This window comes from Glandiceps talaboti, chromosome 15 (genome assembly GCF_964340395.1).
Source record: "Glandiceps talaboti chromosome 15, keGlaTala1.1, whole genome shotgun sequence".
NCBI classification, from domain to species: Eukaryota; Metazoa; Hemichordata; class Enteropneusta; family Spengelidae; genus Glandiceps; species Glandiceps talaboti.
Window position 1 is genome coordinate 6,640,664 of NC_135563.1, and position 20,676 is coordinate 6,661,339.

Below are 20,676 nucleotides of genomic sequence, written 5' to 3' on the forward strand. Positions count from 1 at the left end.
AATTTTAATTGTGTTTGTGAACAGATTTGTTGGAAATACACTCATGACCTACTCTTCTAGTTGTACTTATTGAAGTTTGTTTAAATAAAACATTAAAAAATGACATATAGTTACAGGGCTCGAAATTAACTTTTTTCTTTGGTAGTCGTAATGGGCTACCAGGCTCAGAAATTGGTAGCCCAAGGATTGTGACATGTAGTCCTATATTCCTGAACTGAAAACAGATTTCCTATATTGGAAATATTTGTATTATTGAAATACTTTCATGTCCATAAATCTTCCATCCTCATCACATAATCAGTGGTAGCCTGAGTGGGCTACCAGCTGCAAACTATGGTAGCCCCATGACCAGAATTGGTAGTCTGTGGGCATGGGACTACTGTTAATTTCAAGCCATGCATTACTATATAGCTACCCCTGGTAGCAGTGGTAAAATGATGGACCCAAATGATGTGTATTGCAATTAGTTAATAACAGGATTGGATCAGCATGTTGATAATCATTTGAAAAAATAACAAATAAATAACATATTCTGTTGTGCTGTATAATGCCAATGGTGATAATTTATTTCCCTCATAGTAACTCTGTCAATGCATCTGTCCAGAATTCATCACTTCTCTATGATACAATATTAAATGCATTCAGACTTGGCTCAATGTGGCAAAGTTCATCATGGAAAATAGGCATGTCACTTTGTTTTACAATGGTGGACTATTTGTAGTTAAAAATCAATATCTTAACTCAAAATCTTTGATACATAAATTCCATTCAAGTGTTCACATCCATATTATAAGGGGCAAGTTTTGTTTTTGGGACATTAATCTTTGACCTTGGCCTTCAGGTTCAGGTGTCAAAATCAAGCCATTTCCTGCATGTCATAGTTGTATTTATTTGCTGACATTTCCTAATTTCATGTTCGCAGGTACTCAGTAATACAGAAGAAGAGTAATAATACTAAATATTAATATTATTATTGGTGCTCATACCAGTTACCACTATGATTTACTGTAAATCTGATTAAAATCCGATGTACATGTAGATGTCAGCTAATCATTCATTGCTATTTTACCTTCGTTATTTTGCCTGAATTGACCTTCATAGTACATATTTACGTTTATAGCCTGATCGCCTCCTCTACATCTGAACTGGCGCCCATGCAAACGAATTTCTGCTCAGTGAGCCACACAGCCAATCAGGTTGCGTCTTACTTGTCATGTGCATACATGCACGCATTGAATATCAACAAAGAACATGGCGTTACTTGTGCACACAGGCAACCAACAACGTACAAAGTATTTCAACTGTAAAAACATTCAGTGATTGCATTGCTATATATTTACGGGAATTAAAGAATTCTTGTTTAGATGTACCTCTATGCATTTCGTCTTATGTACATGTTAGCTACATTGGAACGCGTTTCCCCCGGTAGTGTTCATGTTTATCTCAGCGAATGCCTACGCGTTCTCTGTAGTACATTGTACGATTCATAGAAATATTTGCGACAGTTGTGTTATATGAATTTAGAAAAGAGGAAATTTAAGATATAATTTCTAAAAAACAGTCCTTATTGTGAAAATTTTGGTTGCTTTGCATTGCATTGCATTGCGTTGCGTACACTACAAACTGTCTTCAATAAGACGCAACCTGATTATGTTCGATGACAAGTAAGACGTAACCTGATTGGCTGTGTGGCTCACTGAGCAATAATTCGTTTGCATGGGCGCCAGTTCAGATGTAGAGGAGGCGATCAGGCTTTAAACGTAAACATGTCAATTCAGGCAAAATAACGAAGGTAAAATAGCAATGAATGATTAGCCGACATCTACATCGGATTTTAATCAGATTGGATTTACTGTATAACTCAAACAAGGTGATGCATAGAGACTCCATTCAAGTGTCTACCTCCATACTATCAAGTACAAGTCTTCTCCAAAGACCTTCACAGTTGACCTTCACCTTCAAGGTCAGTTTTAGAATCAAGCTATTTTGTGCATATTGCAGACCCTGTGATATTTACGTGTGGCCATTTTTTTGTGAACTTGGGGTCATAAACTAAAGAATGAGGACAACATACCCATGCATTTATTTCACCCATTATTTACACAGAAGTAAGATTTTTGTAGGACTGACATGTTTTCTACAAAAAGTTGTTCTTGATGATATAGCTGGACTAAGTAAGTGTTTATCTCTCGCAAATCCATCTAATGTTCATTTTCATGATGGAAATGTCATTATATATTGCAACAAACCTAAGCCATTCCTCATGTCCATTTTGTGGAAACATGATAATTTGATATTGATAATTTTTATGCACTGTTAGTGCAAATGAGATCACAGGACAAGCATTTTTGTATGGATACTTTTCATACCAGGTGAATATGACGTCTTTGGCTACAGATAGAAGATATGCCAGAGTGTAGGAAATCTATAATTTTTGCAATTTTCTAAAGATAAAGTAGTCACACTTTTTTTTCAAAAAGTACTTTGGAACTATTGAAAGAACAAATTTGGTAATTAAACAAGCAAGGTTTTGCAGATTTCTGTGTTGTGCTTGGAGAAATATTCACTGTTACAATAGTTGTGCACTGAGTTACAGAATTGCCTGGGTTTACCCATCACTATTATAATTTCTACTAGACAGGCAAATCATATATGACAAAGGATACAGATGAGGTGTATTTACTTACAACACATGTGATGTTTGATCTTACAACATCAGTCAGTTTCTCTACTGTCTGTGGGTCACCCCAACACAGACTGTTTCCCTCAATTGATATTTAGGCTCTGCCCTAAAGGAAACAACTATGTTGGGGTAAAGCACAGTCTGAGGAAACAGGTGGATGTTGTTGCCATCCACCACTTGTCAACATGTGTATAATGAAGACCAATTGTTTTACAATGTGTATGGATTATGTTTTTGACCAGAATAACTTGTTTTTAAAAGTTAACAATAGTAGTGTAGGAGTTGAAGCATTATATATTTTGAAAATAATAATAAATTTTATTTACATTTATTGAATTTGCATTATCCTTAACAGTAGCCAACTTTGCTTCTACATTGTCCTGTAAAAAGAAAAAAAGACAACAAAAATTATATTTATAAAAATAATAGAAAAAGTTGTCTTCAACTTTATCATTAGACATATGTATGAACTGTGACAGTGATAATTAAGATACATATGCTTCTTATTTGAAATACATGTTCATTCATAGTATATTTTTAAACATGTAATTCTGAAATTGTGGGTTTCTATGAATGATTTCATATACTTCTCAATTCCATACAAGGTAAATTGAATGTATTTACAGTTTCTTGTCCAATGTAAAATGCCAAAAGAGATTTAAGAAAACATGAGGTTTACAGAATTATATCTGCTATCATGTTGTGTGAAGTACTTCATTTCTTGGTAGATATCAAACAAGATCTTTGTAAATTGCATTGTATGATCACTTTTTGTTTGTATTGTTAAATTCCTCGGACAGAAGCAAGGTTGAAATCATAGATTTGTGTGAAAATTCTTCAAAATTTGTTCCACTTTCTGAAATGTGATGAATTTTTATGATGCACTGAGACCTTGATTTTATGATAGATCAAAATAATTGTTTATTTGGGCTAAAAAGAACGATAACTTTTTGTGTTTTGCTTTCATTGTTGTTTTGATCAAGAACCTTTCTTCCTCTGAATTTCACATATTTAAGAAAAATACAAAAGTGAATTAGTCACAACTTGTATACTACATGTAAAGTTGGATTGAACCCTTGTTAGAATTGCAAATTTGAATCTCTAATGACCTTACCCTTTGCGCTTTCATTGGAATCATTTTATCTGTATTAAATGTCCTTATCTTGGCAATCGCAGCATTTGCCTGTAGGGAAAGAAATATTGATATTCTAGGTTATCTATCAATAGTAAATTCTCTCTCCATTATAAGGAATTGGAGATACTGAAGAAACAACATTTGTCCCATTTGTAAGATTGTCTTACTGATGAAAGACCAGTTTTGTTTACATGCTGGACTTGTATTCTGTGCTGAAGTATTTTCAAACTGTATATGCAGATACTAAAATTTCGCACTCTGTGCTTTGATGCCTTGCAGATCAGACATCATCCGACACATTCAACTTTACAAAATGTAAATTAAATCACATTTAACATCTATAATGGCTATGCGCATCATTACATGAGAAACCAAGCACAAATATACAGAAGTCATTATAGTTATACAAGAAATAGCATTAATTCATCCTTCATGTTCCCAATTCCCCAAATAAAAAGTTGACATTCAGTCTTTGCATTATGGAACAGTTTATGACTGTCAATAAGGACTAAGTCTTAGCAGTATGGACAGTCTCACTCTAAAAGTGTATTAAAAAACCATGTAATATCTCAAATGCTTGCCAACATTAAAAATGAGTTATGTAAAACTATATCATGTTATTAAGTATGTTATTATGTGTATGTAATTGTATTTTCAGGAGTCATTTCAATGATTTATGTACAATTCCATTTTACCAAAACTTACTTCAATTATATATGACCAGAGGTGTACCGGTATGCCCACAGCCATTTTGAATTTTTTGAAATCGAGGACCACAATGGAACTAAATATTATTTGCTTTCTTGTGTTATACTCAACAGCACTTTTATATGTATTTTTTACTATATTATTTTGCCAAGTAAATAAATCAAATAGAACTAGATTTCAACTGAATGCCTCCCGTAAGGGAATCACTAATTATGCAAATAACTCATTAAACTAAAAAACTATGGTAACAGGCTTTTTTGTGGTCAAGTGTGCTTTCTTAGGTTAATTATACGGAATTTGAAGAGTGCATGATAATGCTTAATTACTGAATATCGTTCATTATTCAAAATACTCATTAGAGGTAAAAGTTGAAGCAACAAACTTCATAGGACAGGTGCGTATTATTGTGGTTGATATATGTACCATATTATATGAAATTTGAAGCTTGCATTTTTAAGATACAGCCTAGTTACCAAAAATCATTAATTATGCAAATTTTGCATTAAAACTGTAAGCTATATCAACAAATTGTATAGGACATATCCGCTTTGTTATGGTTAACGTATGTACTAAATTATATGCATTCTTATGATATATCCTAATTACTGAAAATCAATAATCATGGAAATTACTTATCAACACTGTAAGGTACATCAACAAACTTTATAGGGTGTATAAACTTTGTTACGTTTAATGTATGAAGTAAATTATATTGAAATTGAAGTGTGCAGTCTTAAGATATAGCCTAATTACCGAAAATAATTAATTATGCAAATTATTCACTTAATCTTTAAGCGAAATCAACTTTCATAGGACATATGCACTCTGTTATGTTTAACGTATATTGTATTGAAATTGAAGTATGCAGTCTTCAGATATAGCCTAATTACTGAAACTAATTAAATATGCAAATTATTCATTAACACTATAAGGTACATCAATTAACTTTATAGGACATACACAATTTGTTATGGTTAATGTATGTACTGAATTGTATTGAAATTGAAGTATGTGGTTGTAAGATATAGCCTAATTTGAACCAAAAATCATTAATTATGCAAATTATTCATTAACACTGAAAGGTACATCAACAAGCTTTATAGGACATATGTGATTGTTATGCTTAACGTGTGTACTGAATTATATCAAAATTGAAGTATGTATTCTTAATAAGATATAGCCTAATTGCCGAAAATCATTAATTATGCAAATTATTCATTAACACTGTAAGGTACATCAACAAACTTGATAGGACATATATACGTTTTCTTATGATTAACGTATGTACTAAATTATATTGAATTTGAAGTATGCATTCTTAAAATATAGCCTTATTACCAAATATAATTAATTATGCAAATTATTCATTAACGCTGTAAGGTACATCAACAAATTTTATAGGACAAATGTATGTTGTTATGTTTAACGAATATACTAAATTATATTGAAATTGAAGTATGTAGTCTTAAGATATTGCTTAATTAGTTGATTTCATTGATATGCAAATTTCCCTAATTAACATGAACAGATGTCGCTCAAAAACTAATCAGGTCTAGCCATTACCCCAAACATTATATGTACTAAATTTCATTATAATTGAGCCAGCCGTTTTTAACAAATTGGTGACACACACACACACACACACACACACACACACACACACACACACACACACACAGACGGACACATGACAGACACACAGACAGACATCTCCCTTTTAATACCTCCCGTATCCTTACGGGAGGTAAAAATTAAAAAATTAAGTGTTTAACCAAATAGGGAACTTGAAAACTGCAATAGTAGATCAAGCATACTGAGATGCGAGGGATGATGGGAGTTTGATACTTTTTAATGTGTGGCAATCAGTTAATAATAAGTTTTCAAAATTCCATCCAATTCAAACTTCTTCAGAACTCTGGGTCATGATGTGAAACTCAAGCTGATTTTCTACTGAATTACTACTGAATCAGTTATAGAATAACACAGTGTCTCATACAAGGGTCTGCAGTGTAACCATGCCGTCACTACACATCATTTGATAAAACCAGATTTAAACTGAATGCCTCCCGTAAGGGAATAACTAATTATGCAAATAACTCATTAAAATAAAAAAAACTATCATAACAGGCTTTGTTTTTGGACAAGCGTACTTTCTTAAGTTAATGTATGTGCGGCCACTGCCAAATTATACGGAATTTGAAGAGTGCATGATACTGCTTAATTACTGAATATCGTTCATTATTCAAAATACTCATTAAAAAGGTAAAAGTTGTAGCAACAATCTTCATAGGACAGGTGCGTATTATTATGGTTGATATATGTATCATATTATATGAAATTTGACGCTTGCATTTTTAAGATACAGCGTAGTTACCTAAAATCATTAATTATGCAAATTTGTCATTAAAACTGTACGCTATAGCACCAAATTTTATAGTTATGCAAATTATTCATTAACACTGTAAGGTACATGTACATCAACTAACTTTATAGGACATGTGTTTTCTTATGGTTAACATATGTACTAAATTATGTTGAATATGAAATATGCATTCTGAAGATATAGCCTAATTACCAAAAATAATTAATTTTGCAAATTATTCGTTAACGCTGTAAGTTACATCATCAAATTTTATAGGACAAATGTATGTTGTTATAACGAATATACTAAATTATATTGAAATTGAAGTATGCAGTCTTAAGATATTGCTTAATTATTTGATTTCATTAATATGCAAATTTCTGTAATTAAACATTAACCGATCTGGCTTAAAACCTAATCAGGTCTAGCTATTACCCTAAAGATTATATATTCCAAATTTCATTACAATTGAGCCAGCCGTATTTTAGAAAATGATGACACAGACACACAGACAGACAGACAGACAGATGGACATTTGAATTTTAATACCTCCCGTACCCTTACGGGAGGTAATGATAAGGCCTAATAAAGCAAATTGTGTGGTTCAAATTACACAAAATTTTAGAAAAGGTGGATTTTATATGATTTTTTCTCGCATATGTGAAAAAAAGTTTAGGGTCGGCAGTGAAAAACTAAGGTGGGGTCAGGTAACCAAAACCATATTTTAGGCCTAATAATATGATTTTATAGTACTCCTAATCTATGCAAGCAAAGCTCTAGTCACAGTTTGTGTTTACAGAGAATATTCCATGCTTGTTTATAACAGAAGATTGATTAATAAACAAGCTTGGCATATTATATTTCCCATGATTCACCATTCAGGATATTCATCATGGTAAGTTTGCAAGTTCCCTTTTGATTATTACAAATTCATGTGAATGATGTTGATCGTGGACATGAAAAACAATTTCTTAAAACATACTTTAGATATATCATTACTATCAGTTAGTCCTGCAGCCCAGGTCTCCCAAGCATTGAGAAAATCATCCAGATCATCATTTGGTATGTCAGTCAGGTCACCTGCTAACTGGAAAATTTAGATAGAAAATAGAAAATAAACCTATTGTGATGATAGCGTGTTAGTGAAATTAATTTACAATATTTGAGAGAATGATGATTGAAAACACTTGAACCATATATTTCCTCAATATTAAAGGACACTGTGGTAGATTTTAAGAAAAACACATTGATTACAATATTAAACAAAGATGAAAATGGCTATGGTCCATGCCATATATATCAAAGACAAAATTAACTTAGATATTTAGCAAGGTTTAAACATGAAATGAGTAGCACACTTCATCTAACTTTTAATTCCTATCATCTTTTGCAATCAGTGTACACATATAGATGTTCTGGACATGAAAAAGATGAATCTCAATGCAGCAGCCATGGAGCTGAAAAAAAAGCTATTTTATATAATTAAAATATGTTATTTACCTCAGTGTCATAACCTGACCAGTCTATTGCAGCGACATTAGCAGCTTTGAATTGATTCAGATTATTCTCAGTATCCGTTGACATGATCTCAACACCACTCAGATCAATGTCGTCCGCCACCTCATTAAACTGACTGTCATCAATATACTGTAAGTCAATATGACAATTACTTGTGAAATCTCTGCTTCACAAATGGAGTTGCATTCATTTTCATTTTCCTTAGAAGTGTATCAAACTAAAAATCTACCTTCATACAAGATAAGTTATTCAAATTCTCAGTACCTGCAATAGCTTTTTCGCACATTACTGATATGGTTCAGTAGTGCTATATAAGGCATGTGCGGTGTCTGTCTGTCTGTCTGTCTATGGGAACGACATTAACTCAAAAACTGTCAAACTGTTTGCCTTGTAATTTGGTGGCGACATTTATACTTTTAGACTCTATAGTTGGGAATTTTTTCAAATCAAACTTACACTCCAAAACTACTGTGCAGATCGGGGTGAAATTTGGTGGGAAAATTCTTAGGTGTGTTAGATTAAAAATTCTTCATGACATGGTGATACCATCAGTGATATGCAAATTAAGGCTAAAAATATGTCTTTTTGGTCAAAAATCTATCATTCCAAAAATATTAAGCAGATTGGGCTGAAATTTAGTGGCGGTGTATCTGAGTATGTGTAGATGAAGGTGTATTCACAACATGATGATCCCATCAGCAATATGCACATTATGTCTAAATATCTAACTGTTGGTCACAAACTATAAACTACATGGTGAATGGGGCTGAAACTTGATGGGTATATTTCTGGAGGTGTTATTCTGCAGTTATTCAAAACATCTGACACAACTCCATGGCCCTAGCAAACCATGGCCATGCCCATAGCAACAGTGAAATGATGCATATTACAAAGATAACAACAGCCTCAGGGATGGGTAGGTAAGTGAATAAAAAAATTGTACGCAAATATGCCCAGCAAATTTAACAGCTAAATACAGTGTTGTGCTGTGCTATTGGTGCTATTTTGCCCTCATGCTGGAGGGTCGAAATAGAACAAGAAGGCAGACTTATTCTCATGTGTGCCTATAGTCATGCATGTGAAGCGCATGAAGTGTGTGGAGCAGAAGTTATGGTGTTGACCAAGAAATTGAATGTACACTATATTTTTATGATGTGTGCCTACAGTAATGTATCAAGAATTTGATGTATGTGCATTCCCTCAAGTTGCTGTCACAACAATAAATCGTTTGGTCAACTCAGAGTTTGAGCTTATCATTATCCAGTACAGTATACATAAATGTGTCATGAGGTTTGTAACAGTTGATGTTTAAAAAATTTATTTTGAATGAACAAACGATAAGTATTAAATGAGATATAATTACATGTTATTTCCCAATATTTTTTATTCATTAAGCCAAGGAAAATATAAGTGACATGAATCGAAGGGTCTTTGTCACTATAAGTTGCTAGACTGACATTGGCTGGTATACGTGCCTATATACAGCACATTTATATATACTCACCTGACTGAAGTCTGTGTATTTTGATATGTCAACTAAATTCTCTAGACCAAAGGCAGTGTATGATGTGGCACCATTGTCACATTGGCTGAAAATAAAAAAGCAATTAATTTAAAACATCTTCCATTAAATATGCAGTGGTTGTAACCAACACATGCATGTATGCTCATTCATGTTATAAATAAATGGCAGCAGTGCAGAAAATAATGTGTATTATACCATGCACAAGCCAAGTTGAACAAAAAGTCTGGTTGTTCTGCATCACGACAATGTTTGTCTGTGTCCCCTGACAACATGTGTCTACATCACTGGTTCTGCTGTGTGTGAAATGTGAGTCAAAATGTTCAAAATTGCCATGAATTTCTACTATTCTTCTTTGATATTAATGGTGCTGGTATAATTATGGTATTCTCCAATATTTGTCTTCATTCAGCTGGAAAATACTCTGACCTAAGTCTTGTCACTGTGTGTCGCTATAGTGACAAAGGCCCCTTAGATCACTAGTATTTTTCTTGGCTGAATGAAGAAAAACATTGGGGAATAACATCTATAAAGTGTAATGTAATTGCCAGACTTGTACATCTCATGACTGAAGACATTTGAATAGTAGTAATAGTAACAGTGGTGTTGTTACTAGAACATAAATGATGCTCACAGACACAAGGCTTGGCTACAGCACAAGCCAGCACAGGCTGTCTTCAACTATGCAGCATTTAGATGCTGTAAGATATTTTAAATAATTATAGATAATGAATAATAACAATATGCCGTATTCCAGTGACTGAAGTTCCAGCCATTTCCCAGGTAATCACCACAAGAGGAATCAACGTTGGCAAACTCAGGATTAAAATTTGTGTCATGGCCACTGGTTGCATGAAGCAGTGAATGAAATGTGTGTGAAAGAACTCTGAATGTTCATAACTGTAGTATTACCATGATAGTGGTTCGGCATGTTTTGATTACTGATAATCTCTAATAAAATAGTATTGTGGGAAAAACTTAGAGAAGGTGTGGTAACTTAATGTTGGCTGTCTTTAAATTATAGTACCATACTGGCCCTCACTTCCTACCATCAAATGGCTTGTGAACAGCACTCCTAGTGGCCATACCATGAAAACTGTTATCTTTCTTATATCTGGAATATATCGTATTGAAAACATGATATGCTAAAATCAATAACAGTAACTTATTTAGTGCTTACTTTAGTGTTCCAGTGACAGTAAAGTTGATTGTTCCATCACCAAATATTGTGTCACCCAAGAAGTATCCATTGGAACCCATAAACCCATCTGAATTATCAATTGTCTAAATATAATAGAAATATATTAATAATAATATGTGAAAGGGTAAAATAAAATAAAATAAATATGAATATATACTGAAAATATGATAAAAAATGAATTATGTATAATAGTGATGAGTTCATATTGCATAGTTTCCGTTTTAATTGTGCATGTTCCATTGCTTGGTAGATTTTCCTGAAATTGAAAGTTGTTACTGACTACTTACACTTTCTAGAATTTGTCCATTGAGAAGAGGCTGACACAAAAACTTGTTAATTGGTGCACCAATCATGAATGGAATAGTTGTCAGGAACATATAGAAGCAGGCAAAGATAAAACAGAAACCAGCAGACCTTTGGAGAAAGAATAATAGGATGTCAGTAATAAATTTGGATACTAGCAAAATAAATCTCACTATGCACTGAGGGTCTACAGATACAATGCTTTCAGATACAAATGTGTGTAGAAGTTTTTCAAGCAGAGATTTGCATTGTTTTTTAATAGCACAACTGAACTGAGGTTCTGTAGTGCTATAGGCAAGGGAAAATGTGTGTGTGTGTGTGTGTGTGTGTGTGTGTGTGTGTGTGTGTGAACGACTTCAATTCAAAAACCACCAGACCAATTGCCTTGGTATTTGGTGGGAATATTACTTTTTGGTGTGTAGATGAAAATTGTTCAAATGAAAATGTTCACATCATACATATGTGTTTTGGGTCAAAAAACATCATTTCTTGTCAAAAAACTTGAACTCCAAAACTACTGGGCATGTTGGTCTGAAATTTGGTCAGAACATTCTTAGGGGTGTGTAGATTAAGAATTGTCCCTGACATGATCCCATCAGCAAATTAGGTCCAAAAATGTGTCTTTTTGATCAAAAGCTTTAAATCCAAAACTATTGGAGATTGGCCAATCACGTGGATAAGTAATGATAATATACCCAAGACATGCTCTCCATGTCAGGAAATGGTCATGGGGCACATGAAACTGTATTCAAATTTCACAGGTCACACTGCACAGAGATGAGAAAATAGTTACAAAGAGAACTGACTAAATTTTCTATGTCTTGTTCTACGACTTCGAAGCAAAGATGATAACCGTACGTTTGCCTACAGTAAGCCCCATTTGTCCCCTGTTTATGACATGTCCCCACTGACACATCCCAAAAATTGCGTCCCAAGTGTCAAATAATGTGTTAACGTGACCTCTGAAAGAATACAGTTGTGCTACAATACCATTTGCACTATTTTTTACAATGGGATGAAAGTTAAATCTATCATGCTAATTGTCAAAAGATAGTTAATCGATATTCTTGTAATACTTTGAATCTTTCTTGGTATTTTCACAATCATGTTATCCCATCCAACAAATTTGCAGATTGAAATATTCCGTTTATCACATAAACACATGCAAATCTTCGCCTGTGTGATGTCAAAACAGGGCAGATAAAAAACGCAAATCACCCCCGTAAGGCCTGTTCTACCGAACATTGTTCTCTCAACTGTTCAGAATGACTTCCCTGTTCATGCCCGGCGAGGCATTCTATGCTATGATCACATTATCATAATAATTATGTACTTCCAAAACTGGTAAATGTAGACATTACTTTACATACATCTTTGGGTAGTATGAGTCTGATGTGTGGAGGTACTTTTATTTGAACTTTATAATTCTATCTAAAAATTATGTAGATGATCGATGGTGATTTGTGTACCATCCAGTAGCTTATTTCCATTGAGCTCAGCTCCAAACTTACAAAATCCAAAACAAATATAAAGAAAGTAATTAAAATGATGGAACAAATGTCATTTTTACCTCCCATAAAGGTATGGGAGGTATTAAAAGGGGGATGTCTGCCTGTGTGTGTGTGTCTGTCTGTCTGTGTCACCATTTTCTTAAAAACGGCTAACTCAATTATAATGAAATTTAGTACCTATAATGTTTGGGTTAATGGCTTGACCTGATTAGTTTTTGAGCAAGATCTGTTCATGTTAATTAGGGAAATTTGCATATCAATGAAATCAACCAATTAATTTCAATATAATTGAGTACATTCGCTAAACATAACAACATACATTTGTCCTATAAAATTTGTTGATGTACCTTACAGTGTTAATGAATAATTTGCAAAATTAATGATTTTCGGTAATTAACACGTACTTCAATTTCAATACAATTCAGTACATACATTAACCATAACAAATTGTGTATGTCCTATAAAGTTAGTTGATGTACCTTACAGTGTTAATAAATAATTTGCGTAATTAATGATTTTTGGGAATTAGGCTATATCTTAAGACTGCATACTTCAATTTCAATACAATTTAGTACATATGTTAAACATAATGAAGCAGATATGTCCTTTAAAATTTGTTGATACAGCTTACAGTTTTCATGAAATATTTGCATAATTAACGATTTTAGGTAACTAGGCTGTATCTTAAAAATTCAAGCTTCAAATTTTGTATAATATGGTACATATATCAACCATAATAATACGCACCTGTCCTATGAAGTTTGTTCCTACTTTTACCTTTAATGAGTATTTTGAATAATGAACGATATTCAGTAATTAAGCAGGATCATGCACTCTTCAAATTCTGTATAATTTGGCACATACATTAACCTAAGGAAGCACACTTGTCCAAAAAGAGACTGTTACCATACTTTTTTAGTTTAATGAGTTATTAGTGATTCCCTTATGGGAGGCATTCTGTTTAAATCTAGTTAAACAATTATGTTTACTTACGTTTTAAAACTAAATTTGATATTACATGCACATTGCAAGGTTATACAACCGATGATTTTGGTTGAGAAACCACTGTAGCATTGACCTGTAGGTAAGCATGGTAAGCATGACAGATCATGTGATTACATAATTTGCATAGCTGTTGGATGCCTTTTTTCTATGAACATGACCTTGGAAAACAGAGTATAATTTAATCTTTTGAAAGTAAGATATTTAAATGATAAGATGGAGCAATATCAAAATGACAGAGTTTAAATTGTCAAAAGTAATCTTCGAATCCAGTAATATGATATCATAGAACTTACGCCATAAGGAAAAGCCCACCACAATTTGATAATCCAGATCGTTTGGTTGGGTTTGAACTCGATGAAGTACATGAACCAACCATTCCAAATAAAATGCCAATCAGATTAAACACAACAACAAGCAACACAACAGCATGTAGGCCTGTCATTGCATACCACCTGTAAATGATAAAATGACAACAACATTTAAGGTTTTGGAAAAACAGAGTAAAAGTGTTGCACACATTTAAAAGTCAGCAGGACTATCATAATGGCAACATAGCCATTGAGTTCATGCCTGGATTTCAGTACTTTAATCACTCATTCATGGTACCTTTAATACATCATTTTGCATTAGCTTAGAAATAGCTTTGATAAAAAAAGACATCCCTTTGGATGGTGTAGATTTGACATATAATCATCACATCAATTGAATTTTACATTGTTTATTCCTTCAAGTCAACAAGATCCACGATGTGAATTCAATAACAGCACTGTCAGTAAAAGCTAATGAGTTATTCACTATGGTGCAGTGAATATAATTTTGTTATTTTGTAGAGTGGCAATTTTAATATACCCTGAGAACACTACACTAGCACTCGCATGTCATGGGGTTCTGGCATATTATTGTATCTTGACCAAACATATCTCTGCTTTCCCTTTACACCATCAATATACTGGACATGTATAAGTACCTGTTATTTGCCAAATACCATTCCATATCTTGCTGCGAGAGGTAATTTTTCCGGTAATAACGGAGAGCCAGAGGCGAGCCGTTATACCGGAAAAATTACCTCGAGCAGCAAGATATGGAACCGTATTTGCGGATAACATACTTATACGTCACCTGCAACTACGAAATTCAATTTTTGAATGTCTAAAAATGCTGTTTCATTTTAAAACAAAATCACTTCCGCGTTATACTTTTGGGCGTAGTATCACATACCTCTCTAATGACTGCAGTGCGGTTGTTCACATCTCAGCCTTAACTTTATCATCCAATCAGAGTGTGCGTTTGCTCAGTAGTATGACGTAATGTTTACTATTTGCATATCACTCAAAGATATATTCAAACTTATAACCTTCAGCAGAAAAATGAGTGCGTCTTTGTTTTGCGTACTGTATTCCATTAAATGTACAGAAATGTTCGTGATATACTTTGTTGTTCTAGTTAAGGAAAAATTGCACCCTCTGTGGTGGTAATTTTGATATCGTTCATAAATTTAGGAATTCATGTTCACGATCGCGTGACGACCGTGCGTTTGCCGTATCTGGACTATCACCGTTCTGCATGGAATTTTTGACATTTTCCCTCCGACACAAAACATACATTTCAAAGACTTGTTACAATGTATACAACGATGATATTTCATACGGTTGACAATAAATTTGGCATTTGGAAATGTTGGTTATAGCTGTATTTCTAGTTGTCTGCTTGGTTTGTTTACAAGGGGACATCCAGTGATCACGTGATACAACAAGCAAAAATACGGCTGTTGGTGAAAAATACGCCTGTGTATCTGCAGGGCTCTTGACCAATCAGAATGCGAGATTGGTGACAGGTGACGTATAATACAATTAAATTAGTATGAGATACAATATTTGAATTATATAATTGCATAATGATAATGCATGTACATGACTAAGTGCACTTACCTATATTGATCATACTCTGTAAGTATACTTGAAAAGCCTGTAATTTGATCCTTTATATCTGTCACCCCACTTGTCATCTAAAATAGGACATTTGAAGTTTTAGGTAAAGAATATCCAAGACGGTGTGACATACTGTACATCCTATTTTCAGAAGTTCTATGTTTCAGTACTACGGTACCCCATAGTTAGGTGGCTTAATAGTAGAAATAAAAACAATCTGGCACACTGACACACTGGATTAAAAGCACCATGGCACAATTGGTTAACAGGGTATATAGAATGACTTGACAGCGGGGGGGGGGGGGGGGGGGGGGGGGGGTTCAAGTTATTCTCTATATATACCTTGTTAACCAACTGCCATGATTTCACTCAAAAATAGGCCTAATAGCCACCTGATTACCTATGTACCGTATACATCTATATATGTAACACTTGCATTTATAATCTTCTCTACTGAGCATGATGATTTTATAGTGACAAAATAGAAAATTACACTAGGAATTCATTTGAGGGAGTATGGTATGATTATTTAGAAATAAACCAGCACCTGGGGATGGTTTATTGCTGTAACATATAATTATTATTATACCAGCTGAGAATATTTTTAAAAAAACATAGATAACAAGTAAAGGCTTTGTGGATTCTTTAGCCACTGGAATATGAATACAGTTGTATTAATTATTCACACAATTACTACAATGAATGATATTCAATCTTTGTTTAGAGTTGATTTGCTTCCCGTCAGCTGTCAATGTCGTTTTATAAAAGATTGTGATGACATATACTATCAGCCCACAGAAACAGACACATTTAACTTGATTCAATCTAGTATAATGCAATGGGCAGGTACATAATGCATTAAATTTTGGAGTTCAATGTAATATGACTAGCAAAAAAGCACTTAAACTTACCCCAGATAATTGATCTATTAGTGGATTGATTTGACCATCAATTTGGGTAATAAAATCTGAGAAAGTTGTATTGATGTCTGGTATCAAAATGAAAAGTAAATATACATGTTTGTAATCAATACTTATAATACCAGGTAATCATGCTGTCGTTTTCCACACCAAGGCTCAAAACAGTAAGAACAGAAGTCTGTGATGAATTTGAAATCAATTTGCCAACAAAAGCTTTGTCATGGCAAATCTAGCTTGGCCACAACTCACTCCACCATCACATGATGCAGATTGGAAAGGAGTTGAGTCATAAACAAATGCAATTTAACAAACTGAATATTGGTAAATAATCATTAGAACAGAATCAGTTATAATCTATCACATTATGATATGAGGCTTGGCATGAAATGACAGCAATAAATAAGATATATATAGTAAACATGGCAGGTTATCTTGAAAGTGACACGTCCCAATGTTCGTTTACATATGAGCAACCTATTGTAAATATGTAATACAATTACTCTGAGGCCTAATAAAAAAAGTTTTGTGGTTCTGGTTACACACAATTTTAGAATAGGTAGGGTAGGTAGATATTTTATTTTATTTTATTTCATTTTTTTCTGTGTGAGTGCCTAGTTCAAGTTTTCCATTGTTTTCCAAATGGTCTCTGTGTTATTTATTTCTTCATATCAGATGTAAAACCATTACAGATTGGAGGAACAGTTTTAGAGTATCTTGTTAAGTTGATGGCAGTTTCTGCATCCACTATTTTTCATTTTAGTATTTTTTTCTTGATACGTAAGAAAAAGTTTATGGTTGGCAGTGAAAAGCTAGGTTTTGTCAGGTAACCGGAACAAAACAATTATTTTTTTAGGCCTGATGTGTGTGGCAATTGAATCATAATGAAAGAAGAGGAAAATCTCCAGTGTCAGCCAATTGTCATTTTAACTGGGTCTTCACCTTTACACAAAAAAGTATTCAAAATTTCTTTTGGCGATGATATAGTTTGACCTATATTTACACTAGATGTGTATACTTCTCAAACAAAGTAATATTCTGCAAATAAGTCACATGTATATGCTTATTAAGAAACTATGTATGAACTGATGATTATTGATTGCGTAAGACACGATTGTGAAAAGATAATTCCTATTAGTACAGGTTGATTAATTTTTTTAAAAATTATAAAGAATCTACATACCTTGAACAATTGTTGCAGTATTGGTAGAAACTGTGTCAGGTATATTATCAAATGTAGCTTTACTCTGTGGAAAAATACATAATTATGGTAAAAATTGCAGGATTGTTCTATATCGCAATTACTAATATGCTTCTGTATTTCAACTTTCTCCAAATTCATACGGAAGTGAATTGATCAATTTATTTTCACAAGATAACAAGACAAAGTTACATTAAATTTTGCAAAGGACATTACAGATTAAAGTAGCCATATTGATGAGGATTGGGAATAAATTTTGGATTTTTAATTTATAAAACAATTTTATCATGGCTTCCTTCTTGAACCAGAGATGAAGTGAAAATGCTCCGGTATAAGGGGAAATGTTGTTAATGTGCTTGCTGAGACTTTGAAATGTCTCTCTGTACTGTTATACCTTTGTGTAATCAATATCTGTAGCAAGTTCACTTGATTTCAGTACAGTCCTGGCTATATATCTGTTATTGCCAGAGTTCATCATTTATGCAAATTTGCTATTGAATTGATACCATCATGTCTTTGCTCGGTCAAATTCTTTATGATCAATATCTGTGGCAGTTTGCAGTTTAATTGCCAAAGTTCATTAATTATGTAAATGAGCAATTAACTGACACCACTAAATTTCATTAAGAACTATAACATCTCTATGATCAATATCTGTGGCAAGTTTCATCAAATTTGGCATAGTCTTTCTTGGTCTGGGCCCTATTTGCCAAAGTTCGTTAATTATGCAAATGAGCAATTAATTGACACAAAAACTTCTCAGCAGATTGGTCTGAAATTTGGTAGGGAATTGTGTTCTAAAGGATAGTATAGATGAGGAATTGTTCATGACATGATAAAAATGCTATCAGTAATATGCAAATAAGATCTAAAAATGTTTTTTGGTTAAAATGTTTTCATTCAGAAATTACTGGGCAGATTGGGCTGGAATTTGATGAGTACATGTCTAGGGAGTGTAGATTAAGAACTGTTTGGCACATAATGATCTTATCAGTGTTATGCAAATTAAATGTAAAAATGTGAATTTGCCTTGTCAAAAATTACATATCTCAAAAATTATTTGGTGGATAGGCCTGAAGTTTGGTGAGGATGTTCCTATAAGTGGTATTCTGCAGACTGGTGTTGTTTAAAACACATTTTGACAAAATTGCCCTCAGCAACCATCAAAATCCTAGCAACTTAGCATTAACCAAACGCCAGTATAAACATAGCAACAGCCAAATGATGGTGTGTATTGCAAAGATAAAAACAGGGATGGTTAGGCAAGTGGATAAACATCCAAAAAGTGAATGCACATATATGCCTAACAACAAGGCCATGCCCACAACAATTAACAGCCAAATGATGTATATGGTAGCAGTAAAAACAGGGCTGGCAGATGGATAAACAATCAGCAAATGAACACACACCCATATGCGTAGCAAGTAGACCATGCCCATAAGCAACAGTGAAATGATGATGTATATTGCTAAAATAATATGGATGCATGGTTAGGCCAGTGGATAAACTAAACATTTACATATATGATATAATCATCCAGCAACTAAGACCACCACCAATAGTAAGAGTAAAATGATGGGTGTATAATCCATACTAGGTAACAACAGGGTTGGATTGTTGTGTGGATACACAGTCATTTAAAAAAACAAAACCCATATACATTGCACTGTACATGCAGATTATACCACAATGAGATTGGCGCTATTTTTGTTCAGGTTATCTCGCAGCAATATAGCGATTGCAACTATTACACACAATTATTTCCTATTGATTGTTTGAAAACAATAAAATATGGATAGCTAAAGAGATTAAACTGTTATTTATACTTACATCTTCAGCAGTAGTCTTAGGATCGTTTGCTAAGACAGCATCTAATGCTGCTATTTTCACAGTGACTGAGTCTGCTGGTGTGATCCTAGGATAACTTCCACTACCACTCTGTATGATGTAGAAATCATGACAAGCTTAATATGTGAATTCTATCACTGTTGTTACAGTACCATAGTTAGACTGTTAGTGTTACAAAGTACTTTTCAGAAATTCCTAGTAAAACAAAAGATATCATGCCTCACTTGCTAATACTGCTTCAAAAGTTTGAAAGATAAATAGAATTGGTAGAAGTAATCTTAGCACATGAATAGCATATAAAAGTCTACTCCTCTCTCTCCCATAATAGTTAGTTACAAATTTGTTAAATTATCAGTGTATGCAAACAGTAAAATTGCTTATTATCATGAAGTAACAATGTTTTAAGTATAATGCTTACTTGAACTAGGATATGTAGATTATCCATATTTTACTTACAGCATCACTAAAGTCACGCCCAGTTTTACATGTTAAAAGATCCCGAGATGGGATGGCACTATTGCAAACACCACATGTAGGTGCACCAACATCACCTCTCAATGTGTCCAATGCAGTACAGAATGTTCCATAATCATCATTAAGATCAGTACTCAAAGTGTTCATGTTGTTTAAACCATCACGAGTCGCTTCGATATCTATGGTGAAGTGAAATGAAAAAAATCAATTTGCCTACAATGTCGAATAACACTGAGACAAAACATTAATTCATAAATGTGCTAGTATATGTCTTGTACAACCCTTATCCAGGCTTGTAGTTGTGCAAGACTACAGAAATTGTACAGTAAAGTTGAAGTACAGTCAATATCTGGAACTTTG

At 33.4% G+C, this 20,676-nt stretch overlaps 1 protein-coding gene across 3 annotated transcripts in view; it reads right to left on the bottom strand.

Moving 5' to 3' along the window:
* Positions 1–20,676, bottom strand: part of LOC144446949 (prominin-1-A-like) — a 62,503-nt gene that overhangs the window by 12,895 nt on the left and 28,932 nt on the right. For all 3 annotated transcript variants that reach the window (XM_078136795.1, XM_078136797.1, XM_078136796.1), the window contains exons 7-19: positions 20,299–20,495; positions 19,825–19,932; positions 17,977–18,040; positions 16,788–16,864; positions 15,877–15,953; positions 14,242–14,400; positions 11,417–11,543; positions 11,109–11,212; positions 9,911–9,995; positions 8,389–8,535; positions 7,871–7,975; positions 3,798–3,866; positions 3,010–3,063 (exon numbers count right to left, since the gene is read on the bottom strand). In XM_078136795.1, coding sequence (XP_077992921.1) covers positions 3,010–3,063; positions 3,798–3,866; positions 7,871–7,975; positions 8,389–8,535; positions 9,911–9,995; positions 11,109–11,212; positions 11,417–11,543; positions 14,242–14,400; positions 15,877–15,953; positions 16,788–16,864; positions 17,977–18,040; positions 19,825–19,932; positions 20,299–20,495 — 1,373 coding nt within the window. The remainder of the gene's footprint in view (positions 1–3,009; positions 3,064–3,797; positions 3,867–7,870; positions 7,976–8,388; positions 8,536–9,910; positions 9,996–11,108; positions 11,213–11,416; positions 11,544–14,241; positions 14,401–15,876; positions 15,954–16,787; positions 16,865–17,976; positions 18,041–19,824; positions 19,933–20,298; positions 20,496–20,676) is intronic.